This window comes from Leuciscus leuciscus (genome assembly GCF_965113295.1).
Source record: "Leuciscus leuciscus genome assembly, chromosome: 20".
NCBI classification, from domain to species: domain Eukaryota; kingdom Metazoa; phylum Chordata; class Actinopteri; order Cypriniformes; family Leuciscidae; genus Leuciscus; species Leuciscus leuciscus.
The window spans coordinates 2,499,502-2,525,166 of record NC_138744.1 but is presented as its reverse complement, the minus strand read 5'-3'; the positions used below and the strand labels follow the sequence as shown (position 1 = coordinate 2,525,166).

At 37.0% G+C, this 25,665-nt stretch overlaps 4 protein-coding genes and 1 long non-coding RNA gene across 5 annotated transcripts in view; 1 reads left to right on the top strand and 4 right to left on the bottom strand.

The window, feature by feature from the left end:
- Positions 1 to 25,665, top strand: part of LOC309484484 (extracellular superoxide dismutase [Cu-Zn]-like) — a gene marked incomplete at its 5' end in the record, with an annotated part of 76,921 nt that overhangs the window by 1,972 nt on the left and 49,284 nt on the right. The gene's annotated exons all lie outside the window — the stretch shown is intronic.
- gpatch3 (G patch domain containing 3) lies at positions 451 to 11,565 on the bottom strand. The gene is made up of 7 exons (XM_082150733.1): positions 10,986 to 11,565; positions 6,290 to 7,014; positions 5,245 to 5,419; positions 4,194 to 4,253; positions 3,954 to 4,075; positions 1,571 to 1,698; positions 451 to 764 (listed from the first exon to the last, which is right to left on the bottom strand). Exons 1-7 carry the CDS (start codon positions 11,353 to 11,355, stop codon positions 578 to 580), a joined length of 1,767 nt encoding a protein of 588 aa, XP_082006859.1. The 5' UTR covers positions 11,356 to 11,565; the 3' UTR covers positions 451 to 577.
- LOC309484557 lies at positions 7,989 to 10,938 on the bottom strand. The gene is made up of 2 exons (XR_014200920.1): positions 9,595 to 10,938; positions 7,989 to 8,476 (listed from the first exon to the last, which is right to left on the bottom strand). It is a non-coding gene; the product is annotated as an uncharacterized lncRNA (long non-coding RNA).
- Positions 12,150 to 21,701, bottom strand: smpd5 (sphingomyelin phosphodiesterase 5). The gene is made up of 8 exons (XM_082150737.1): positions 21,545 to 21,701; positions 17,662 to 18,751; positions 16,538 to 16,613; positions 15,503 to 15,643; positions 15,283 to 15,372; positions 14,258 to 14,321; positions 13,087 to 13,246; positions 12,150 to 12,638 (listed from the first exon to the last, which is right to left on the bottom strand). Exons 2-8 carry the CDS (start codon positions 18,682 to 18,684, stop codon positions 12,504 to 12,506), a joined length of 1,689 nt encoding a protein of 562 aa, XP_082006863.1. The 5' UTR covers positions 18,685 to 18,751; positions 21,545 to 21,701; the 3' UTR covers positions 12,150 to 12,503.
- On the bottom strand, positions 21,999 to 25,592 carry LOC309484610 (uncharacterized protein; the record flags this gene model as incomplete). The annotated part of the gene is made up of 6 exons (XM_082150934.1): positions 21,999 to 22,461; positions 22,778 to 22,914; positions 23,442 to 23,496; positions 23,603 to 23,770; positions 24,934 to 25,067; positions 25,520 to 25,592. The coding sequence occupies 6 exons, from the start codon at positions 25,590 to 25,592 to the stop codon at positions 22,138 to 22,140; spliced, it is 891 nt and encodes a 296-aa protein (XP_082007060.1). The 3' UTR covers positions 21,999 to 22,137.

The following is a 25,665-nucleotide window of genomic DNA, read 5'->3' as shown; positions in this document are numbered from 1 at the left end:
TACTATACAAAAGGAAGGATGACCTCCCTTCACTGTCACACTCTTGCTTTGTGTGACTGCTGAACTTTTCTTGAAAGAAAATAAAACCATCAAAGACAATTGGAAATTTTTGTCTCTAATTCAGTGATGGAATTTTGTTTGCCACCACATTATTATATATATTTTTAAATATTTAGAACTTCTTTTAGAACCTAGCGATAAAGATTATTAATAATCATTTTGAGAGTGTATGATTATGGTTAGAAAACTAAATATGGATTTTTTTTTATATAAAATTTGACATTGCATTAATGATTTTTCATACATTTTCTTACATTGTTAATACTTTAGAAGGTCATTTCTGTAACACATCTAACATTTGTTCATACAACTGCATCTATGTAATGATGTTGATGATGATCTGCACATTCACATCATAACAGTGTAAAGATTATTCAGACAAAACCAAAGTGTGTTTCTTTCCTTTGAAAACTTTTAATACAGAAATTACAGAAAAATAATTTACAGCTCTGTGTAAGAACACTCTTTGACAGACAATAAATATAAAATGTTATTGAATATCACTAGAAAACAGCGGTCATCTGGAGGAGTCAGTGCTGTGCGCTGGCCGCCAGAGTCTGTGCTTCATGCTGGTGCTCGGTTGACGCCGCAGGAGTTCATCACCTTTATCAATCTCTTTAGGTTTATCATAAATTGTTGATATATGAAATTCTTTTCTGGGTTTCTTAAGCGGAAGGAATGAGCTGAGCTTCTCTCCATGGTACCTGCAAAACATATGAAATCAAATCATTAGTCATAAATTAATGTATCAGTTTAGCCTAAATGTTGTCTACTGTAAGTCACAAAAATGTTGAGTAGAAATTATTTTAAGGATATAAAAGGATATATTACTAATGTGGATAAAAATAAGTAATTTACAGACTTCCTACACCTTTTGACCAATACATTTTCATGACTTTTATGAAGTTCGGATATGTGTTTTTTAAGTACAATACAATATATAGTATTATATAGTATAAGTATCATATAGTATGATAGAGTGAGACTATGGAGTGGAAAAAACACCTATTTATTCAAAGATCCAAACTAAGAAAAAATATGAAATTCTGATAGCTTGTATTGTAAATCAATGAGATCTTTATAACGGACAACTAACATAAAATGCATATAAATATCAGTCATTATCTGCCAATAATGTGTCTCAGAAAGATGATATTTAAATGCATAGTTTTATGATCAAAGCTCTGAAATTTCAAAACATATATTGCAATACAATGATGATTGAGAGATGAACAAACAAAACATTCCTCAAAAGCCTGATAGATCATATTTGATACTTGCATTTGTACAAAATTAATAATGTATGGACTTATCAAGTAAGCCTTCGTTGCTTCAATAAAGTGTTCATCTTGAAATATTACTAGCAATATAGAAGTTATTCTTTTGTTTACTTCATAAAAATCAGTAAAGATGTATAAAGTATGATCCATTCTGAATTAAGAACAGTCGCAGGATATCATGTGTGAAGCAAATGAAAGCGGTGCCGTAGATTAGTGAAGTCCACACTCACCCAAAGCCTCTCTTACAGTTGGGATGCTGTCCTTCGCTCTCTAAAGCATCCGTTATTCCCACCTGGCTGCTCCCGAGACTTTCTCCGTCCTTCCAGCCCTGTTTCTCCATCACACGCCTGCCGAATCCCTACAACACACAACAGCTTTTAAGCACAGATCCTTTTTAAAATGTTTCACGATTCTAAGTGCGACTAACGGTACAAAAGTAACGAATGCTTTTAAAGGGATACTCCAGTTTTTTTGGAAATAGGCTCATTTTACAGCTCCCCCAGAGTTAAACAGTGGAGTTTTACCGTTTTCGAATCCATTCAGCCGATCTCCGGGTCTGGCGGTACCACTTTTAGCATAGCTTAGCATAGATCATTGAATCGGACAAGACCATTAGCATCTCTCTCAAAAAAATGACCAAAGAGTTTCGATACTCCAGCAGGCGTAATGATATGACGCAGTGCCTGAAAATAGTCCCCAGCTCGGTAGACTATAGGGTCGACTATTTTCAGGCGCTGTGTCATATCATTACGCCTGCTGGACTCATGGTACAGCAGCAAAGTTTCTTGATTATTACACAGGAATGAGAGTATAGTTCCTAGCCATATCAGCCTAGAAAATCGCAACTGTTCATTTTCCGTCGGTCTTAGTTCATGATGTAACTACAGAAGAGTCAAGTTCTAAAGGTGCCCTAGAATGTGAAATAGAATTTATCTTGGCATAGTTAAATAACAAGAGTTCAGTACATGGACATGACATACAGTGAGTCTCAAACACCATAGTTTTCTCTTTCTTATTTAAATCTCGTTTTTGAAAAACACCCCTGAAAAACAGGCGAATCTCCACATAACACCAACTGTGACGCAACAGTCGGGATCATTAATATGTACGCCTCTAAAAATTTGCATATGCCAGCCCATGCTCAGTGCCAGGCGGAACTGCGCAGCCGAATCATCAGAAGTTCTGCAGGTGAAGAAACAAGCAGGAGGATCATAGGGAAAATGGCAGATCTATCTATAATCGGATACCGCTACAGTTTAATTCGAAGTTGTTAGTTGCTCTGCCCATTTCACCACGGACTGTTTTTCTAACCTGGAACAATATCAAGCAGCCATGCTTCTCTCGGCGTCTCAAACGGACGAAGGGGGCGATTTCAACTAACGTTATATTCCCGCAAGCGGTAAGTAGTGATTTTATTAACGATAATTTACACTGTGTTATCTAGATCCAGCGCGATATTGTTTTTTTCCTCGAGAGACATCGTGGCTTGCAAACGAGCGAACGAAGCATGGCAGTTGCTCAGTGTTTGGATGTACAAATGAACACAAAAGTATTTTTTAGCTCCTTCATCCGTGCCTCTGAAGAACCAGTGGGTTATGTGAATTTCTGATGTGTAATTGTTCAAGTTCAGACAGATAATCTTTCTCTCAAAAGTCGTTCAACACTGTTTATGCATCAGTAAATCGCGTTGCAGTGATAAGATCTTCATTCACGCGATCAACAGGCTGTCATCTGCTCAATGCTCATATGCAACCTTTTATGTGATGGGAATAGATCTAAATACTTAAAAAACTTCTCATGATTCGTTAATCCCGATAGCTGTAATAGTAAAAACGTATGAAAGCTGTAATAGTAAAAGTTTTCCAGATAGCTCTACATAATGCCAGGTATTTCATATGCAAGCATGTCAGCCAATCACAGCAGTGGGCAACAACACTGAAGTCTCACAGCAGACACGCCCCTTCAAACAGAGTGTTCAAATCAATAGATGAAATCAGGCTAGGAAATATGCCTTTTATTTCTAAATTATAACCAATTTTGATCTAAAAAACATACTAACATTATAAGGGCACCCCAGGAAACATTATAAAATAATAAAATAATCCATTCTACGGCACCTTTAAATAGGAAAAATATCGAAACTCTTTGGTCATTTTTTTCAGAGAGATGCTAATGGTCCTGTCCGATTCAATGATCTATGCTAAGCTATGCTAAAAGTGGTACCGCCAGACCCGGAGATCGGCTGAATGGATTCGAAAACGGTAAAACTCCACTGTGTAACTCTGGGGGAGCTGTAAAATGAGCCTATTTCCAAAAAAAGTGTAGTATCCCTTTAAACATTGAAATTGGCAAGTGAAGAACTATCACTAGTCTACACTTGTGAGTTATTTTATTTATTTTGGGCGTTTTTGCCTTTTTTATTAGGATAGAACAGTAGCAGAGGTGGGAGAGAGAGAGAGGGGGGACGGGATCGGGAAAGGTCCACGAGCCGGGACTCGAACTCTGGTTGCCTGAAGCACAACGGCGCTACATGTTGACGCACTTGCCCATGAGGCTATCGGCGCCGACAACACTGGTGAGTTATTGAGCAGTGGATTATAAAAACATCCAAACCTTTGTAAACCTCTCAAAGTTGCCGATTTTTTGTTGGCGCCCCGGCAGCCCGTCCAGACCCTCCCGAAGTCTCCTTTCAGAGCGCATGCGCACGTAATCTCTGGAGTCCATGTCGCCGCCGTCTGAGGAGAAACACTCACAGTAATGCATTGTGTTTGATGTCATGTAAACAGAACTCAGTCTGTAATTGCGTTGGGCTTAAATCAAAGCAGTCATAATGATCTATTCACGAAGATTTACCTTGGTCATAATAGACGCTCATGTCCACGTCCCAGTCGTCTGCTGTTTGTTCATCGAAATCTGTGAAAAATCAAAGATGAGCAACATGACACTGAATAATGCATGTGTGCTGGCAATAATGATGCACATCGAGCATCTTTTCCTTTACTATAAGGATGGCCTTGTTAAACTTGTCAGCTTGGTTAAACTATTTCACTAACACAGATCAGGTTTAGTCAAAAATGCTAGAATAACTTGTGATAGTCTTAGTTGGTCGAATCTGTAAGAATAGGATCAAAATTTCAAAATCAGGTCATAATGTTTTAGCAAAAGTGTTTTCAGCAAAGGTTACTTCTGTTACCGTCACAATGCTGCAACCTGATTAGAAAAAGTGCCAAATAAATACAACATGAGGAATAATTGCATTGCAGAAAATGAAAACCAACTTGATCATTGTAAAAAATAAACAAATAAATTGTTTCCTTTTTTTCATTATAAAAAAAAAGAAAATATAAAATCATAAAATCTTAATTTATGGAAAATATATTACATATTTTATCTAACTATTTTATAACCACTTTATAGTACAACTGTAATAATTACAATACTAATATTTAGTCTTTATTTCTTCATTTATTAAACATTAAACAATTGAGCTTTTATTTTGGCGGGTTGCCAGCAAATAAATATAAAACAGAGCCATTCTGAGATGCTGAAATACTGTATTATGAGTTGCATGTGTATAAATGAACACAGTGCTTCACTCATGGATGTATTTATTTTATATATGAAGAAAATTACACAATATAAAAAATATAAATGCATTTTTTCTTTTGGTTTACATTACATTTATTATTTTTTTCGAGGTCAATGAAAATTTTGTCAGGGCAAGTTGAAATCTGATCTACTGGGTCAACAGGGCTCCTCTCTTTATTCTTTCAATATGAACTCATACAGCTCCAGACGCAGCACATCTCACAAAGTTAAGATTATAACACACTGGACGTACTCAGCTATTTTATTAGAACTTGGGCTGGAAATTTCATCAACCAAAACTGTTTGCCAGTGGTACCTCCTTCTTCCTCGTGCCAGAACTGAGCGTCTGTGTAGAAGACGAGGCCCGATCCGCCCTTCTCCCACTTGAGCTCGATCTCCTCCTCATAGAGCCTCTCCTTGGAGCGCTCCTGGCTGGTGACATCATCGTGGAGGGCCTCGTGACGCTCCCACTCCTCACAGCGGTCATCGTCCTGCGGAGAGCCACACATTCAACACGCACTTCTTATTCATCTGGCCACAAAAACATTCATCAGCAAATCAAAGTCCCTGTAAATAAATTAACATAACTGTACGATATTGTAAAAAACAACAACAATGCAATATTTAGTTTTTCTGCAATGAGAAAAAATATAGAAATTGTCACGAGATGACTTGAATAGCTCTATATGGAAAGATTGAATTATTCTATAATAAATGGGAATTGCATCTGCGTAGAAAACAAATATAATCTGAAATCTAATAAATAAATATCCCTGATAAAATGGCTTTGTACTTTTTGAGTGCAAAATCCTTTTAGGGCTGAACGAACTGGGAAAAACTTGACAAGAACCGTCTTTCAGTAACCAGAATGTTTAAAAAATTATAATAATCTCTTTACTTGTGTTTTCACAGGCCACATTCCCACTGTTTTTGACCCATTCAATATGACTGACTATAAAAAAAAATAATGATGAAGTTATTATTGTGACTATTATTAAATAAAAATATTAAACAAAATAAGAAATATATTGTTATAATACCATTGTACTGTAAAATAAAAAGTAAGTTATTTAAGAAAAATAACTTTTTTATAGTACAACTGTAAAAATTACAATACTAATATTTAGTCTTTATTTCTTCATTTTCAAACATTAAACCATTAAGCTTTTATTTTGGCGGGTTGCCAGCAAATTAATATAAAACAGAGCCATTCTGAGGTGCTGAAATACTGTATTATGAGTTGCATGTGTATAAATGAACACAGTGCTTCACTCATGGATGTATTTATTTAATATATATTTATTTAAATAAAATTATTATTTATGTAAATCACTTGTCTAATTAAATGACCCCTAACTCACATCATCAGGGCCGGACAGCTCCTCTTCACTTCCTGCTTCCTGTGACTCTTGATTGACAGGTGAAGTGGGCGTGTCCTGGTCTCCTGTTAGTGTGGTTGTGGGCGTGTCCTGGTCTCCTGTTTGTGTGGTTGTGGGCGTGTCCTGGTCTCCTGTTCGTGTGGTTGTGGGCGTGTCCTGGTCTTCTGTTCGTGTGGTTGTGGGCGTGTCCTGGTCTCCTGTTAGTGTGGTTGTGGGCGTGTCCTGGTCTCCTGTTTGTGTGGTTGTGGGCGTGTCCTGGTCTCCTGTTCGTGTGGTTGTGGGCGTGTCCTGGTCTCCTGTTAGTGTGGTTGTGGTTGTGGGCGTGTCCTGGTCTCCTGTTAGTGTGGTTGTGGGCGTGTCCAGGCCCCCGGGGCCCGAGATCTCCACTCCTCCCGCAGTGAACACGCTCTCCTCTGCAGACCTCACGACTGTGCTGTTGTAATACAGGTATGGCACGTTGCCGTAGCGCCGATTTGAGCCCGTCTTGGGAAAAATGAGACCCAGCTTGCGGATGAGGCGTGGCGGCAGGCGACAGGACTGAATGAGCTCAAGGAAAACAGTGACAGGAGTCCCGACGTTCCCCGATGGCATGAGGGAGGGCGGATTGAGCTCCGGAAGGCCCCTGAGGTCAGTCATGGTGAAATGCTCTGATTGGGCAAAGTGGCGTCTCATCTCAATCTTTGTCTTGTAGGGGAATGAATTATGATCTAGAAACAGAAATAAAATATGAAGATTATCTGCTCATGCAACAACCAGATGGGTATTACATTGAGCACTAGCATTTCAGACAGATTGTAAGAGACATTTCAAACTATGTGACACTTGACCCTTATCAATAATTCCCATTTTCCCTTTGCAATTTAATACCATCAGATGGTTCATGTTCACTTTTTTTATTTGAATTATTAAATATACATATATATAGGCCTATATATATATACACACACACACACACATATATATATATATTTATACTACAGGGCCGTTGAATGCTTGAATCTGATTGGTTGACGAACGTTCTAAGGTGTGCATTATTTTCAGGGAAACGCACGGCTAAAGTAGTTCCAGGCAGGTCTCGACCGCATTACAGTTCCATATCACTTCGCGTAGTCAACTGTAATAACGGAAAATAGGATACAATTCATAACAAGAAAAAGCATTTCGCCCCATGCGCTTGATCTGCAATTTTCAATGTCTAGCTTCACAATCAATAGAAACATGCAGCGAAATAAACCTAAAATTCTCGGGACAGCAGCATGTGTCCAAATTTTAATCTTAACCGTTCTATTTCATCAGATACGATCTGTAAACAGGGCTTTAAGTGTAAAATACCGAACTTGTCCTTTAATCTAAAACATTTATCCTTTTTACATTTTAATTATCAAATATATAAATGTAAATATTACATGAAAAATGACATTTATATATATCATTTTAATCATAATAAATGATAAATGTAAAGATAAAAAATAAACCTTAATTTATGGAAAAAAAATATATTTTTAATGTTAGATATAAAATTATAAATGTAAATATAAAAAATAAATCTTAAATAATGTAAATGCATTTTTTCATAAATTAACATTTTCATTTTTTTAAATAAACAAATATATAATGATAAATCTTAATTTGTGAAAAATTACATTTATATTTTCTTAATTTTAATTAGAAAAATATCTAAATGTAAATGGGTGGGTGACGTGACATGGCAGTTTTGCTGTCTTCAGTGTCAAACATGTATGAATACAAAATATATTTGCCAAAAACCTTCTCAATATTGTGCAGAACATTATGCTTTATGTGAACATATTCAACATTAAAACAGTCCATCACTCATTTTTTCAGAATTTTCAACCAAACATAACAAAACTCATATGGTGTGACTTGTTTCTCAAAGTGAGAACTTGAATAAAACAAAAATAAATAAATGCAAAAATTCTCAAAAAAATACAGAAAAATAATACAGATGTCTATTTGTGAGCCTACTCTTTTCAAAGTCCAAGCATAATGTTTTGAGTCAGTTCTAATCAAAAAGATTTTGTCACACAAATCAAAATCATATGGTGTGACACTATTTTGGGATATTTGAACGGGCAACTGTTTTGACACCCTTGGGAAGGAGAGGACCTTCTTCAGCAATGTTGTACAGAACTAGCAGTGTATAGGGATCTCCCAGTCACGTGACCCCTAGCCGCGTGTCAGCCATTTTGACGGAATACTATTGCACAAGCGCACATACATGAGAATGCGGATTATCACGTTTTATAGCTGCGAATTGATTAAAATAATGAATAATGGTCACTGTATTAATTATCTTGAGCCTGCTGAAATGTTCCTATAAATATATTTTCTTTCCAACTGTGCAATCTTAATAATAAATAGGCTAAATATATTTATCCACTAAGCTGCAGCAGTCTATGCTCGTCTTGCCATTAAGTTTTTTTTTCTCTTTCTGACATTTCATACCTGTTGTTACATTTTTTTATTAAATTGACTATAAAAAAAGATTGCTTGTGTGTGCTGGTGTTCATTCCAGTCTTTTAAAATAGTTGAATGAATGAATGCTCGCGAGGTGCCTGTAACGATTTTAAATAGGCTAACGTTAGGCTATTTAATCAATAATGTACACAGGGTAGAGGAGAACGACAGTCAACTACTTTGAATATTATAGCATTTTGGGCATAAACATGTAAATAGTGAAAAGACATTGAAAAATGACACAGAATGATTAAAATTTAATATTTAAAAATTTAATCCAAATAAATAAATTTTCGTGGTTCGCACTGATGTTATTCATTTGTTCTCACACACTTAAGTGTCGCGGTCACTGGCCACTATCTATTATTAGCGCAGCGGCCGTCAGCTAACTCTTCACGTCATGTCATCATAAAAAGAAATATACAAGAGGAAGATAAAATAATTAGGAATCATAGATATGAAGCACCACGAGTTCTTTTTACAGGCATTAAATGTGTAGAAAAACTTCCTGACATTGAGTTCGGTGACATTTACAGCTACCTTATTCACTTCCCATCACGCTACACCGGAGCTTCATTAAAAGCATACAAAAGCTTAGCAGGCTATCGGTATCACGAGTCCGGATGGGTCAGCAACTCTTTGATTTGGACGCCAGCGGGGAAGGATTTTTCAATCATCACCGCAAAGGTTGGTAAATAGATGAATATTTCGCGACGAGCTGTATTAACACCAGCGGTTTAGCATTTTCTATTCCGTCAAGATGGCTGCTCCAAATGGCGTGACGTCACGCGGGACGTCCCTATTGCTACTGTTCAACCTGAGGTTGAGTCATCATTTTTATTTTTACAATAAATCAGATCTTGTTGGCACTCTGACAAAAGTCCCACTTCCAGATGTCTTTTGGTGTGACACATTTTTTTATAAAAATGCAAAAGAAATGTTATTATTTTGTCATAATTATATGTAAATCTATGCTGCTTTGTTATAGCTAGCATGTTGTTAGTATGCTAATGTGTAGCTACAAGACTCAAGGTTGTGCTAAGTGCAGAAAACATCACATGGTGTGACACTTTATCATATGGTGTGACATGTCTGCCTGTCACACCATATGATTTGATTGTCACACCATATGATATGAATTGTAATTCCCTGCATATATAACAATAAATAACAAAGTCCAATGTATGTTTTGTCCTTTTAAACATTTATTTGGGTCCATCATCACATAAAAGCTGTAATTATCCACATATGGTTCATATGGTTCATACAATATATAAAAAAAAATGTTTTATTGTTAAATATAAAATAAATCAATAAAATTTGAATATTGCCTTCCAGCATTTAAGAGTGGTTAAATATTTCCTGCCATATGAGTGATCAGTACTCACCAATAAGTAGGATAACACATGGTTTGCATTGACACATGACGACATTATCATATGGTGTGACACTATATCATTTGGTGTGACATTCCAAATTGTGAAAATAACATACCTTTATTAATGATAAAACCTGAAAATGTTCATGGAATACATAGAAAATAGTATCAGCAAGAGTCACAAATATTTTTATAATTTTCTAGCAAGGTTTGTCACAATAAATAGAAAATATGTTGAAAGACCGACGGCATAGGTCTCACATTGAGCAATGTTTTAGAAAATAATACACAATTTATTTTATTTTCACAAAACTATAATGGATCACAGTTTAGTTATGATAAATGACTTTAATAAAGTGAGTAACTTTAGAAAGGTATAATCCATTTTCAGTTTATATACAATTATTTTCATGTCACACCATATGACGATTGTACGCACTAATACAACAAATTGTCACATAAATTCTGATTCCAATTGAAAATTTTGAAACAACATATGTTTCTATAAAGATGAGAGTTAGTAGAACAAAAGTCAACCATTTTTATGCCTGTTATTTGAAATTTTTGAAAAAACACTTTTTTATGGTACATATGTCACTGACCCAAATATAAAATATTGTAAATATTTGGTCAATCTTAATTTATTACTTTCACATTTAATTATAAACATTAACTGATAAATCTTAAATTATAAAAAAAAGTGAATTTTATAATTTGTGTGTGTGTGTTAGGGCCAGTGAAAAGTATACATTTGAACACTGGTTGAACAATCCAAAACATCGTATTAATATGGTTGAACTTTTATTTTGAAAGGTCACCCACCGGCCTCCTCTGACACTTTAACTCTCCGAATCAAACATTTTCTCCGCAGGCAGTTTCCCTTAGAGTCGATCCACTGGTTCCCTGAATACATCTTCATGAATCTGTCGGATTCCTGTGAGCGAACCGACACCACACAACAACACAAACCCGGGGGTGTCCCACCAGGCCCGTCGGAACCCTCCGTCCGCTCGCTGACTCCAGCATCTGCCGCTGGGAACTGCACACGAACCTCCGGGCGATGGCGATAATGGAAACACACGAACCCTTTACTTTCTATAAACTGGCTGAAATAGTTCCTCAGGTCTGCGGATCGGAGCCGGGCAGGGATGTTGTTTACAACGAAATACGTCGCCTCTTCCGACGCCGCCATAACTGTGAAAGTGAAGCCAGAATTCACGCCTCTGGTGAAACACCAGGCGGAAGTTGTTTCAAAATAAAAGTAAAAGCAAAACAAAAACAACCTTTTAAAATAACGTACAGTATGTTGATATTTTATTTAACACCGTTTTATGTTTGTTTATGTTTAAAATGTATAAGTAGGCTAACTTTTTATCCCATAATTATGACAAAAAAGTAGTGCTGTCAAATCGAATCGATTATATATCATATATATATATATATATATATATATATATTACAACCACAAACTTTTATGTTAGATGCGATCAATTTGACAGCACTAATATAAATAAAATAATATGTCATAATTAAGATATGCATTACAGCAATAAAATAATAATAATAAAAAAACATTATATTTGTGAGTGTTCATATATTTGTAAACTCTAGATTTTAAATAAAAAAATTCAAACATGTTCTTACAAGAAAGTACAGGTACATGGATACTAGCAGATGATAATACTGTGGTGCTTTGATACATACTATTACACTGTGGTCTCATCGGTATTACACTAAATACTGTGGTATTTAAACCGAATAAGCATTTGGCAAAAAACTTTTATCCAAAGTGACTTGCATTGCATTTCAAGGTATACATTTTTTTTAAATGAAAATAAAAGTAGGTCATGTAAATCATCAGGATTGATCTAGATTAGATCTGAGTTAAAAGCCTCAATTCTCAGAAAACTGATATGCTCATATTACAATAATATCTCTTGTCAGAGAGAAACACCTCAGAAAAAAAGTGTCAAGAGACGCATGATATAAAAAAAAAAAATCTACTTTTTATTAAAATATATTTCCAATATAATTTCTGTGTTGTCATGAAAAAGTGTCATAAAAAAAACTAAACAGAAATTAAACTGTGTCATATCTATCCACATTACTGGCACTGTACAGAGAGGATATGCATAGGAAAGAGTGACAGAGTGTCAGAACTATTGCTTTGTTCAAATTAGTGATTCATATAGTGATATTTGGTGTTTTCTCCACATGTCAAGCATTTAAAAATGATAGGCAATGTTATTCCAAACCCATATGAGGGTGAATAATAATTTTTTTTTTGCTGAACTATTCCTCTAAAGCATTCATTACTTTACTTGTATATATTTTAAAGTGTCAGCAGTCTGGTCCACTAGAAAGCACACATGGGCTGATATCTTCTGAATCCAGAGACACAGAGAGTCTAAAGCCCACAGGAATGTGGTCCGTCAGTCCAGCCAGCTGAGTCACGTACGTGAACTCTTCCACAACCTACACATGGGAAAAAGACAAAGATTTAAAAACTTAATAACATATTTTTTTCCTAAAGTACATTTTTACCGCAAATGTTTAGACCTTATTCAGAGCAGCGCCATGACAGGTATAAAAGTGAGGCTGTGAGGGATAGACTTACCGTGTTTCCTATGGCATCCGCTGTAAAAAGCTGGATAAAGCTCCTAGATTACTTTCAATTTTCCACATCTTATATTGTCGGGAGTTTTTTTGTCAACTGAAATTTCTTGGAAAGATATTTTTCCAGTGTTTCATGAGCAGAACAATCCAAAAACACATTAAATAACAGTACAGCCCATTGAAGAGATGCATGTCTGTCCCTCACGGCCTTGCTTTCATTCCCATTAAAAATCAAAGATGGCGCTGCTGTGAATAAGGTCTATTAAACACTGAAGCACAAACATGTCATTCTTAGCAGGAAACGCACCGTTTTGCAGTGACTGGCGACGGAGCTCTCTCGATACAGAAGGTAATCGATCCGCCGACCCACCCAGGGCTGATCCGGCTCAGGATAAACCAGAGGAACGCCGTCGACCGGCACCGGGGGAGATAAATAGTCCTTGCGCAGTTCTTCACTTTCCAAAGTTCTACAGAGAAGATCAAGGATTAGACTGAATCAAAACCTGCTCAAACTATGCAGATTTGTCTATGCTATGCTTCATTTCATGTACAGTACAGGCCAAAAGTTTGGAGACATTACTATTTTTAATGTTTTTGAAAGAGGTTTCTTCTGCTCATCAAGCCTGCATTTCTTTGATAAAAAATACAGATTTTTTTTTTAATATTGTGATATATTATTACAATTTAAAATAATTGGTTTTCAATTTATTATACTTTAAATTATCATTTATTTCTGTGATGCAAAGCTGAATTTTCAGGATCATTACTCCAGTCTATCACATGATCCTTTAGAAATCATTCTAATATTCTGATTTATTATGAGTGTTGGTGGACACAGTTCTGCTGTCTAATATATTTGATGAATAAAAGGTTAAAAAGAACTGCATTTATTCAAAATAAAAAAATATTTTCTAATAATATAAATCTTCTTTACTATCACTTTTTATCAATTTAACACATCCTTGCTGAATAAAAGTATAGATTTATTTCAAAAAAAGAAAGAAAAAAAATGACTGACCCCAAATGACTGACCAGTAGTGTATATTGTTGTTACAGAAGATTTCTATTTTTAAAACATTTTGCTTCTTTTTTATTTTTTTTATTCATCAAACTATCCTAAAAAAGTATCACAGGTTATGCAAAAATATTAAGCAGCAGAACTGTTTCCAACTTTGATAATGAATCATCATATTACAATGATTTCTAAAGGATCATGTGATAGACTGGAGTAATGATCCTGAAAATTCAGCTTTGCATCACAGAAATAAATGATAATTTAAAGTATAATAAATTGAAAAACAATTATTTTAAATTGTAATAATATATCTCAATATTCAAATTTTTTTCTGTATTTTTGATCAAATAAATGCAGGCTTGATGAGCAGAAGAAACTTCTTTCAAAAACATTAAAAATAGTAATGTGTCCAAACTTTTGGCCTGTACTGTATATTTCAAGTGTATATATATCCATATCTCACCGCTGCAGGTTGTCTGGAGTCCTCATGTTCTCATTATAGAGTGTTGGCTGTTCCAACAGGGTTCCTACAAATAAAACCACAAGTTTTCGTGTTTAAATATTTTCATTTGGAATTTCACAAAATATAATAATTTGTACACTTTTAAAAAAATTATTCATGCAAAACTATAACTATATAATACAAATGCATACAATAAAGAATGAAAAGAAACAACATCCTAATAGTAATACCCAAATTAAAGTGGAATAAAAAAATAAAATAAAAAAAAGTTATTATTTAACCACAGAATATCCGAAACGGCAACTTTCCACTCCAAAATGTGCGTTCGTTTCACAAAGCGTGTGCTGGTATTAATATGAGTTTTGATCGATCGGATCACAAGTGGACGCCTCTAAATACAGGTGTAAACGGGGTGTGAAACGTTTTGAGCTTGTCCACTTTCGACCACTTCCAGATGTAGTTGAAAACGCATTAGACCGGATTTGCTGTCGTAGTGTAAACGCTCAATGTGTTCGAACAGCCACAAAAGACGTCTTCTCTCCGCCTCCTGATCTAATGCCTGAACATTATGAGAAGCGCTCTAGTAAGACGGGATTTAAACTTTGTCGGCTGAAGATCCACATTTGGTTTGAAGATGGAAAAACATACCAAGCACAATGTTCTCTCACCATCCCTGATTCCTAACACACACTCACAGCGTTCGGCTGGTCTTGTGTCTGTCAGAGCAGAAAAGAAAGCTGATGCTCAGTATGTTTTGTCTCTGTGTGTGTTCATATCTAAGTTGCTTGAGCTTATTTAGTCCAGACATTTACCCATCCATAGACTGTTTCCTCAAAGAAATCAACATACATAGACCGTCTCCTCTGAGAAATCAGGACAGAAGTGGTTGAAAGTGGACAAAAGAGACGGATTAAAACACCAGGTGTAAACGGGTATGTGTCTCTCGTCTACTTGTGATCCGATCGACCAAAACGCATCTCAATACCAGGTGTAAACAGGGCCTAAGAAGCAAACGAGAGTGTTACCGATGACCCAGGGCTTCTCTTTCCCGGGTCCAGCTCTGCAGGGGTCTGTATATTCCTCAAACACACTATGGCTTTGCTCCAACCTGTCATCTAGTAAAAACATGTGAAAGACACATGAAAACGCTGATTGAATGAGGCACTTTTTTTTCTGAACTTCCTTTGCATAAATATTGATCTTTAATCGAGACGTACAGTGTGTGGTGTGTTGTTCAGTACATACCAGGGGAGCAGTTGTCGAAGTTAAAATCCCCACAAAGCACGTCAAACATCACCATTTCATCTTCTCGCCTGGTCACCGCTTGAAACTCGCTGATCCATTTGGTCAACATGTTAAGCTGCTCAAAGCGTATCTCTCCTTCCCCTGATCAAACACCAGAAATCTCTTAATATCTGATGTGCTTCAAAGCATTTTATTATACATATTTGTGCAATTATTAGTTGTGCAATTATAATTTGTACATGATTCAAACTGACGGCAAAACAATAATACTTAATTATGCAAAAAACAATCCGTCTTGACCAATGGGATTCTAGACAATTGAATTGGATTACATTACACAAAATATCCAAAACATTTTATTTTGTCATTATTTATTCATCCTTGTTTTGTTCCAAACCTGTATTTGAGATCTGAGTGCTTTGGTGCAAGTGATTTCATTTTTTATATAAAGCTATCCTATGACTCGTAATATAAAAGACAAGTTATATGGATAGATGGACTACGGTTATGATGCTTTTATGGCACTTTAATGGAGTTTTTATCCTTTTTGGAGCAGATATAGTCACTATGAACAGTTATCGAATGTCAGGGTTTGTGAGTTGATCAAAAGTAATTAATACAATCATAAAAATATTTTTTTTTATTGTTTTATAAATAAATAAATAAATCATAAAAAAATAAAAATAAAAAAAAAACAATCAAAATAAAACACAAAAAATATGAAATATCTTATTTGTTTATCTGCATGTACTGTAAGCATTAACCGACATCAGGGAACTGTAAACACGAGTAATTAATGTTGAAATATTATTATAAAATCTCAGGGAGACTTCAAGTAAATATTTAAACTCAAAGAAGTTAGGCTGACAAAAAACAGTTTAAGAATCCCTGAGAATAACTCAAGATAACTCCCTGCTCAAGAAAATAACAGCATACAGGTTTGGAACGACATGACGGTGAATAAAGAAACACAAACATTAATTTTATAGGTGAACTATTTCTGTAGATGCATCATAACAATAACAACACACTTGCCTTCAGGAGCGTGCAGATGCGTGCAGTTAATGTACCCAACCATTTTCTTTTCCCCTTTTTGTAACCCTATCTCCACCTTGTGAGAAAATAATTTGGTTTAGGCACACTTTTTAGTATAGTTAGTTTAAGGCCCCGATATACTTCAAGCAAAATAGAAGAACAAACTGGTGTCACATAATTTTGAACAAAATCAGGCCAAAATTAAGTTTGTTTCGGGAGTTCGAAACAAATTCCAAACTAACTAACTAACTAAGTGTTGGTAAACACTTTCGAACTACCATAGAGAGCTTAAGTCCCTCCCCTTCCGGTGGACCACCATGGGACCTTATTTCGGAAAAATATTGTATGGAAGTCAATGGCGAGAGACATCAAATATTTTGATCTCGTTTGAATTGTGCCCTGAATTACACATATAATGTTTGTCAATTTAAAATATATATTTTAAAGTCAAGAAAGTCGCAGTTTGATGTAAAACTGTTGAGGTATAATACTGTGAAAATACGTAATTACAAAGACTACAAACCCAAAAGGTGCACATGTGACGTCATACCTTTTCTCTCAATGAATGAAGCTCACTTTACTGAAGCTAACGTCTGTCATTTTCTCTATAGTCTTACGTTATAATCGTAACGTTACGCCGTCATGCCTGAGTGTTTTGTACCAGACTGCACACATACGGACATAGTGCGAGACGAGAGATGTAGTTCAATGAGCGATTTTCACATAAAACTAAATGTTACTCTTCTGTTTTATGACAAACTGCGACTTTCTTGACTTTCATAATTATCTTTTAAATTGACAAACATCATATGTGTAATTCAGGGCACAGTTCAGACGGAATAAAAAGATAAGTTGTCTCTCGCCATTGACTACAATACATACAGTTCTTCCAGTAACGTTTGTTCATAACTTTGAGAGAACCTTGCCAAAACATTAGCCAAAACTCTGAGAACGTTCCCAGTTAGCTGGGATAGCGCTGCTCAGGTATTTTGAACTTCTTTTTACCCCTAAGCGAAGAACGGAAAATAACTTTGCTGTGAGTTTACCGGGGTGTTTCATTTCCAAACCTATATATATATATAAAACCTTGTGGATCAGCATCAATATTAAACTGAATGCTGTACCTTTACAGCCAGCAGGCCTTTGGCAGCCAGCGCGTCCTCTCCTCGGCTGTTCGGAAAGCAGCGGTACTGAGCCTCCATCACGGGATAGCGACTGGCCAGGAACAAACCACTGTTGAAAAACTTGAAAGAGGAGCACGTTCCAGCAGGCTGGCAGGCGTACACGCCAACGTCATAGAGAACATGTTCATAGAGCGACCCGAGAGCCTGTGCGAGCTTCAGAGCGGCTCTCTTATCGAAAACCTCCTGGAGGCAAACTATATCCACCGAGGACGGGCACAAAGAGGACACTTCCATCAGCATGTCGCCGTCTCTTAAGGAACGAGGCGGATGCTTGTGCTGCTTGGAGTTCTGGTTGCAGTTGGGTTTGGGAAGCTGCTGGTTTGGGCCATTGGTTTCATCCGCTTCGGTCCCGTCCTTCTGACCTGTGATGGAAAAGTCTACAGATCCGTACGAGGACGGGGTCGGTTGCGGCATCAAACTGCTGGAAGGGGTAATGGTGCCGCAGCTACTCGGAGAATCTACGAAGATACGGATGTGCGGGCGAGTGACACCCTGCACGATGCTTTTCCCGATGATTGACGCGCGCTGTTGCGTATGCCCGAGGTTGTTGAAGCGCGCTACGCCGTCGGGCAACAGGCACAGGTTTCCCGTCAGAAACCCAAAACTGACCTTCTTCGTCTCCTCCCATCTAGAATTACGATCCTCCGTGTGAAGGATCTGCACCTGATGGCGGTACGAGAACGGCCGGCGTACGGCCTGGAGTGGAGCCCATAATACGAATCCCAGGAGGGCGAATGGTGTGGAAAGTATAAACAGGATGAAGAACAGGACGGAGCCGAAGACGAGCTTAAGCGGGTGGAGGTAGCACTCCTGTTCGCGCCTCAGCACGCGCTCCAGACTGGTGGAGACGCAGACGGCGAGGAGACGGTCCAGGAACCAGAAACACGGGAAGATGAGACTCCATCCTACAGCATGGAGACCTTCCAGAAAACAGTTGGGGAAAGGCGACTCTCTTAAAGACATGCCTCAGCGCCGCACGCCTCGGAAAGAAGCCTTCTCATCTCAGATCGTCCACATAACCACTCGGACTCTGTGGCAAAATTACAAATAAGGTGAAAATGTTAAAATGTTTGGAAAGTGAAAAGCTATATATTTACCAAATCAACTAGTCAGTGGATTGTATGAACCAGGGTTATTATTGTTGAAGGAATAGTTCACCCAAATATATACGGATGTTGCCAGTAGCCAGTGGTTATAGTTAAGTCAAGTCAACAATTTTTTATTTACAATACATATTGTATCAAACAGGTTCACAGTGATAACATGTAAATAATACAACAAAGTTTGTTTCTAGAAGAAAATTGCGTTATCGTCAACCTTAAAGGGTTAGTTCACCCAAAAATGACAATTCTGTCAGTAATTACTCACCCTCATGTTGTTCCAACCCCGTAAGACCTTTGTTCATCTTCGGAACACAAATTAAGATATTTTTGATTAAATCTGAGAGCTGTCTCACTCCTCCATAGGCTTCTAAGACACTATAACTTGCTGGCCCAGAAAATGTATTAAAGACATCGTTAATATAGTCCAAGTGACTCCAGTGGCTCAATCTTAAGTTTATAAAGCGACGAGAATACTTTTTGTGCACAAAAACAAACAAAAATAACGACTTTATTCCACTATTCATTTCCTTCTCTCTGGGCCTCGAGTCTTTTCACATAGTGTTTTAGCGCAGCGCGTCTGTGTTGTACGTCACACGTAGGCTCACTATTGGCTGACGCAAGTATTCTTGTCGCTTTATAAGCTTAAGATTGAGCCACTGGAGTCACTTGGACTATATTAACGATGTCTTTAATACATTTTCTGGGCCAGCAAGTTATAGTGTCTTAGAAGCCTATGGAGGAGTGAGACAGCTCTCAGATTTAATAAAAAATATCTTAATTTGTGTTCCGAAGATGAACGAAGGTCTTACGGGGTTGAACAACATGAGGGTGAGTAATTACTGAGAGAGTTTTCATTTTTGGGTGAACTAACCCTTTAAGTAAGACAGATCACTAATATTGTTGAATATTAAATGTCCCCAACTAAGCAAGCCAATTAGCTTAATATATGTAATAATTATTTAATAATAATATTTAATAATTAGCAATTATTAAACTATAGCGATTATAGTTTATAAAGTTTTAAATATGGATATATTTCTTACGAAAAACTTTCTTAAAAAACTCGGGCACTATTCAAAGCCATTACAAAGCTGGGAAGAGCCAGGATTTTATTTAATATAACTCTGATTGTGTTTGGCTGAAAGAATCATGAAAGTCATATACACCCAGGACGGCTTGAGGGTGAGTAAATGATGGGATAATTTCCATTTTAGTGTAACTATTCCTCTATCTAAAACCATAAAAAAAAAAAAGTTAATTGAAATAAAATAAACGTTAACTAAAATAAAATATAAAAAAACTTATTTTATTTCAGCTATAGCTGCCAACAAGCATTTCTTGTTGTTTAGTTTAGTTAAGTTTACTAAAATTACTTACACTAAAAAATAAAGACATTTAAAAAATGACGAAAGGACAAATAAAAATGAATAAAACTTGAACTAAAATAGAAAATGGAAAATGTGAATAAAATATTTGAATATTCAAATATCAAAAACAGCATCTCATTGATACTAAAATAACCCTTTCACACAGCAGTCAAAACTTCAGACACAGACTATTTCCCATGTTAGAATAATAGTAAATATTCTAAATGTTTATAAAAACTAAGATAACACTGGCTTGAACAACACGCTGCGACTGACTAGTCTAAAGCTAAAATGCTTTCAGAGAAGTTGACAACATTTCTATACACCTAGTCAGTTAGTGGATGGCTTTTGACAATCCCTTTTCTTTTCAATGCATTTGTTCTGTGAATGGCTTCTTTGTCAAACACAATAATCTCCATGCAGCCTGTTGAACAGGAGGAACAAGCTTTCATAACCTTTGGTTAGAATTTATTTTCCTTTACGTTCAATGAAATGTTTCAGTTCTCAACTGGTGGTTTGTTTTTTCCAAATTGTGGGTAATACATAGGCTATTTTACATTTACGCATTTAGCAGACATGCATACATTTCCAGGGAATGGAACCCATGACCTTGGCGTTAAATGTAAAAACAAATGTATAATGCAAAAAAACAAAAACACCTCCTTCTGCTCCAGAATTGTGTTTCTTCAATTGCTCGACATTTCACAACTGCCTGTATCTAATATCACCCAGGTATCATGGGATATGTCCGAGTCATAGGGTTTCTGAATGGGGGAACTCACCCATAATACAAATGTTGTCAGCAAAACAGCACTACCAATAACAACAACAGGATACTATGACATGTATAAGAGATAAACATCAGAGGATCATAGTGCACTTCTGCCACCAGCCCTGGTTAATTGGTGAGTATGTACTGCAGAAACAGTTTGCTATTCAGGAGCCAATAATGCACTAGAGATTAGAAACTTACAGTAGCAGGGATCTTCTGTTGACCGCTTACTCAACTGGATTAATACCTATTGATTTATCGATCGAGAGCATTTACGACACTGATATGATCTAATGCACGAATAATGAAATCAGATGCATGTAAAATTGCACTGCAGGGAACAGGTCGAAACATGCACCGGATCTCATGCGAGATGAACTCCACACGTGTGCTGAAGTCATCATGCATGCATCTGCGCGAAATTATCATATTATGATTATTTTCTCTCTCTCCCTCTCCCGTCTAAACCCTGCTACGGCTTTCTGTAATCTACCAACAGTCACGTGCCACTGGTGACCAGATCCCGGTTAGCAGGGCGGAAATGGCAGCAGTCGCGAGCTGGTAAAGTTTACCTGTCTTACCTGACTCTGTTTGTGGCGCGCGACAGGCTTTGCTTTGAACATGAGCTGATGTTGCGGCCAGTCCGTGTATTGGACACCTTTCTGATTCAGTGAATCCGACTCATCAGTCTCTCTGCTGCTCGTGTTCCTCCAGCGGTTTCTACACGCACGCATACAGTATAGTAGGTCATGCGCGCGCCCGTCCACATCCCCGTGTGTGCGCGCACTTCCGCAAAGCCCTTCTGCTGAAACTGGCTTATTTTTTAGGGGAATGTTTGGGAATATGTTGGTGTTACTGCTTTACAATATACCTACAGGCTGTATGTTGACATGTCCAAGCTTGAATGTACATTTTCTCATTTTAACAGTTGCAAAGAAGGGACCGAGCAAATAGGCTACCTTGAAATACCTTGTTTATATAGGCAATTTTTTTAGCTTAAACTTAGTCGTCCCCCATCCAGCTTATGTTAAATGATTCGTCCTGCCGATCTAACATACACATTCAAACATGTTATCTTTCCATTCACCTCCAGACTCAGTGTTTTCTCGCATTTCTAGGTTGTTTATTTCCAGAAAGGAGCAAAGTAGGACGGGACATGTGGATTGAGAAGTTTCTACCACAGGAACAGACTCCGTCCATCCAGTCGTGCCATGAAACGCAAGCAGCTGAGCAGCAGCAGAAGATCCTTCAGCAACCTGGACGGCGCAGTTTCAACAATCACCCTGTGCAAAAACTCAGGGTTGGAGTAGGCCCGTTCCTGGGCACCAGACGTCTCCTTCAGGATCCCGTAGGTGTTGACAATGATCTCGCTGAAGGGAGGGTGTAGACACATGTTATAGCCCAGGGTATGAAGCCTGTTCATGATCTCTGTGTGTCTCTCCAACAGCTGGAACTTATAAGCTTCATCCAGAATCCCAGTCAGGGGGTGAATGGAGACCTGATGTTAAATATTGAATGAGACACAGCAAATACATGTCAAAACATCCCACAGGCTCATGTCTGAATCTACAGCCAGCAAACACTTAACAATTACATACATTGTCTCTGCATATTAAACTGAGAAAAAGAATTTTGAGAGTCACAAAATTACACATTTCAGCTTTAAAGTCATGATGACTGCATTTTACCATTGCATGCAGCACTAAATAAATATATGTGACAGTCTGAATTTAATATTCTTGAAAATTAAAGAAGCTAATTAACTTCTTATTATAGTCGATTGTACATGTGTCTCAATATCATGTCCTGCTCACCTGCTCTATTTTATCTCGTATGTCCTGCACGGTGAATCCATACAGTCTAGACTGTTCCTGGAAAACATGTGAGAGGATTCGACGGTCCAGCTGGAAGGCAGTTTCACCCAGTAACCTGCTGTGATCTGCAGGAATAGATCAGGTAAACCATCAGTACACACAAGACCAGATGAGGAGCAGCTAAACAAACCCATTGTTTGCTCAGAGTTGTTTGCAGTTTAAATTGTGTGCCAGGGTTATTATTAACATTTTACACAAAGCTGAAGAAAGTATACATGCATGGGTTACAGAATGAAACTGAAACACTGGCCAATATAGTGTTGTAGGTTTCACGCCTATATATATATGTGTGTGTATCTCCACTGACTTACATTCATCAGTAAGAGATGAGTGTGAAGGTTGAATAGCAGAGCAATAGCGCAGCTGTACATAAACTATTGCAATCCGCACAACATAATGGGAGACATTTCAGAGTTCAAAAGAGGACAGATTGTTGGTGCATGTGTCGCTGGTTCATCTGTGATCAGGACAGCAAGTCTTTGTGTATCGAGAGGTATAATATCCAGGGTAATGTCGGCATTAAACCACAGAGGACGGACCACATCCAACAGGAGTAACTGTCGACGCAAGAGGAAGCTTCTGACAGGGATGTCCAGGTACTAACCCGGATTATATCCAAAACACATGAAACCACAGCTTCCCAACTCACTGCCCCTGGGCTGTGGACAATGTGAAGCACGTATTGTTCTCTGATGAACACCTTCATTATCTTTGAGTTACGGTGTGGAGAAACCCTAAAGAGTCTGAACACCCGGACTTTTGCACCCCAGAGTGAAGCACGGGTGGATCAGTGATGGTTTGAGCTGCAATATCATGACAAGCCTGACTGTGTTTGATGGACACGTCACTGCCGAGGACTACCGAACCATTCTGGAGGATCATGAACACCGGATGTTCAAACCGTGTATCAGCATGATAATACACACTGCAAGACTGGAGACAGAAGGGTATGATGAAGATGAAAGTGAAGTTGAACATCTCCCATGGTCTGCACTGTCACCAGATCTGAAGATTATTGAGGTGTTTTGGAGGAGCGAGTCAGGAAATGTTTTCCTCCACCAGCATCACACGTTCTCGCAGAAAAAAAGGTATAAAAGCTGTCACTGGGACAGAACCCTTCAAAAGGGTACTAATATGCATACTTTTGGTACCAATATGTACCCTTGAGGGACTAATATGTCTTAAAGGTACGGCCACAGTTGACAGCTTTTGAACCTTTTTTTCTGAGACTGTTCTGGAAGAGAAATTACTTAAAATCCCTCTGGTCTCTGTGAAGGACTTCTATCTGTCATTCCCAAAATGAGCTGATGCTGGATTGGCTGTAAAATGAGGCCCTCACCATACTAATAAACTATTGTGATCTAAAACCAGGTGTTTCAGTTTCACTGACCAACTCGTATATACATACATACATTAGGCGGTTTGGCAACTAACTAAAATAAGTTTAAGTTTATTAAATTAAACAGAAATAAAAACTAAGAAAATACAAGAATAAAAGCTAATTCAAAATATTAACAAAAACTATAATAGTAAAATAGCTCAATTGGAAGTGATATCGTGCATGAAACTAGTTTGTAGACAAATATAAACTGTCTATACATATCTTTACAAAAATTTAATAAATGGTACGAAGTTGTATTATTTCTTTTTGAGCTCAAAACTCTTCTAGGTTTTATTCATTTTTATTTAAGTTTTAGGTATTTTAGTACATTAAAGCTAAACTAAATGTTGCCTCTGCAACTAACTGAAATAAATGTTTTCATGCATATTTCATTGGTAACATTTACAATAAGGTTCCATTAGTTCTACTGCATTTATTAATCTTAGTTAATGTTAATCTTCTCAACACTTACTAGCACTTTTTCTAAGATCAAAAGTTGTATCTGTTGACATTAATGAATGCACGGTGAACTAACATGAAAATAAATGCTGTATATATTTGTTATCGTTAGTTAATGCATTAACAAATGAGACCTTATTGTAAAGTGTTACAATTTGATTTGATTTGAGCTGAAGTAACGGACATGTTTTTGAATAGTAACCCTGGTGTGAATGAAGGTTGCACACCTCTGAGTGTGTGGTGTGTGACGGAGCACCTCCTCATGATTGACAGCTGACAGTGTGTGCAGAAGATTGACGGGTGAGGACGTCTTCTGGGCTCTTTTCAAAAGCTCATCACTGAATCTGCTCTCATCCACTGTGGCGTTCCACTCAAGAGTCAATCTCCTGCCTAAATTACAGCAAACACTTTATATACAGCACTTAAAGAGACTTCGATTACAGTCACAATAAAATTCAGTCTTTACAATAAAAATAGCAAATTCAAAGTCTGGACTGGGTGTAGGAGAGATTACAAATATGTGACTTATAAAGGGGGCTTCATGATATGCACTATATATTTACAGTATGGCTTCATGATCTATTCAAGTATTCATGCAGTTTTATTCATATTTTGAATAAGATTTAATTTTTTATTTTTCATGTTAATTTTGTCATGAACAGAAATGTTTTTAATAGTTTGTTTTATGTAATGATTATACCCTAATCTGCACTATATCAGCAACCAAACAAAGTTATCTTACATTTCTTCATCAATATTAAATATTATGGCTCCTTTCCTACCGGTATGACTGATCAGACCATCGGTTGATGTAAATCTGTTCAGCTCAGCATTTAATTTACTATCCAAACGATCCATGTCATGACACAGTTCCTCAACGTCCATCCGCAATGAACCGGTTTTTACCTCATCCATTTTACCCTCCACACAGATCAAGCACAAATGATTTTACTTCTGTCTTTGAGAAAAGCACAACTGTAGAGATGAG

Excerpts from the sequence above, each read along its gene's own strand:
- smpd5 (XM_082150737.1), bottom strand. The coding sequence starts at position 18,684 with ATGTCTTTAAGAGAGTCGCCTTTCCCCAACTGTTTTCTGGAAGGTCTC. Across the intron at positions 16,614-17,661 it reads AAGGCCTGCTGGCTGTAAAG|GTGGAGATAGGGTTACAAAA; the intron begins GTACAGCATTCA and ends TTTTCTCACAAG. Across the intron at positions 13,247-14,257 it reads ACTCCAGACAACCTGCAGCG|AACTTTGGAAAGTGAAGAAC; the intron begins GTGAGATATGGA and ends TCTTCTCTGTAG.
- gpatch3 (XM_082150733.1), bottom strand. The coding sequence starts at position 11,355 with ATGGCGGCGTCGGAAGAGGCGACGTATTTCGTTGTAAACAACATCCCT. Across the intron at positions 4,254-5,244 it reads CTGGCACGAGGAAGAAGGAG|ATTTCGATGAACAAACAGCA; the intron begins GTACCACTGGCA and ends GATTTTTCACAG. Across the intron at positions 4,076-4,193 it reads GAGCGTCTATTATGACCAAG|ACGGCGGCGACATGGACTCC; the intron begins GTAAATCTTCGT and ends GTTTCTCCTCAG.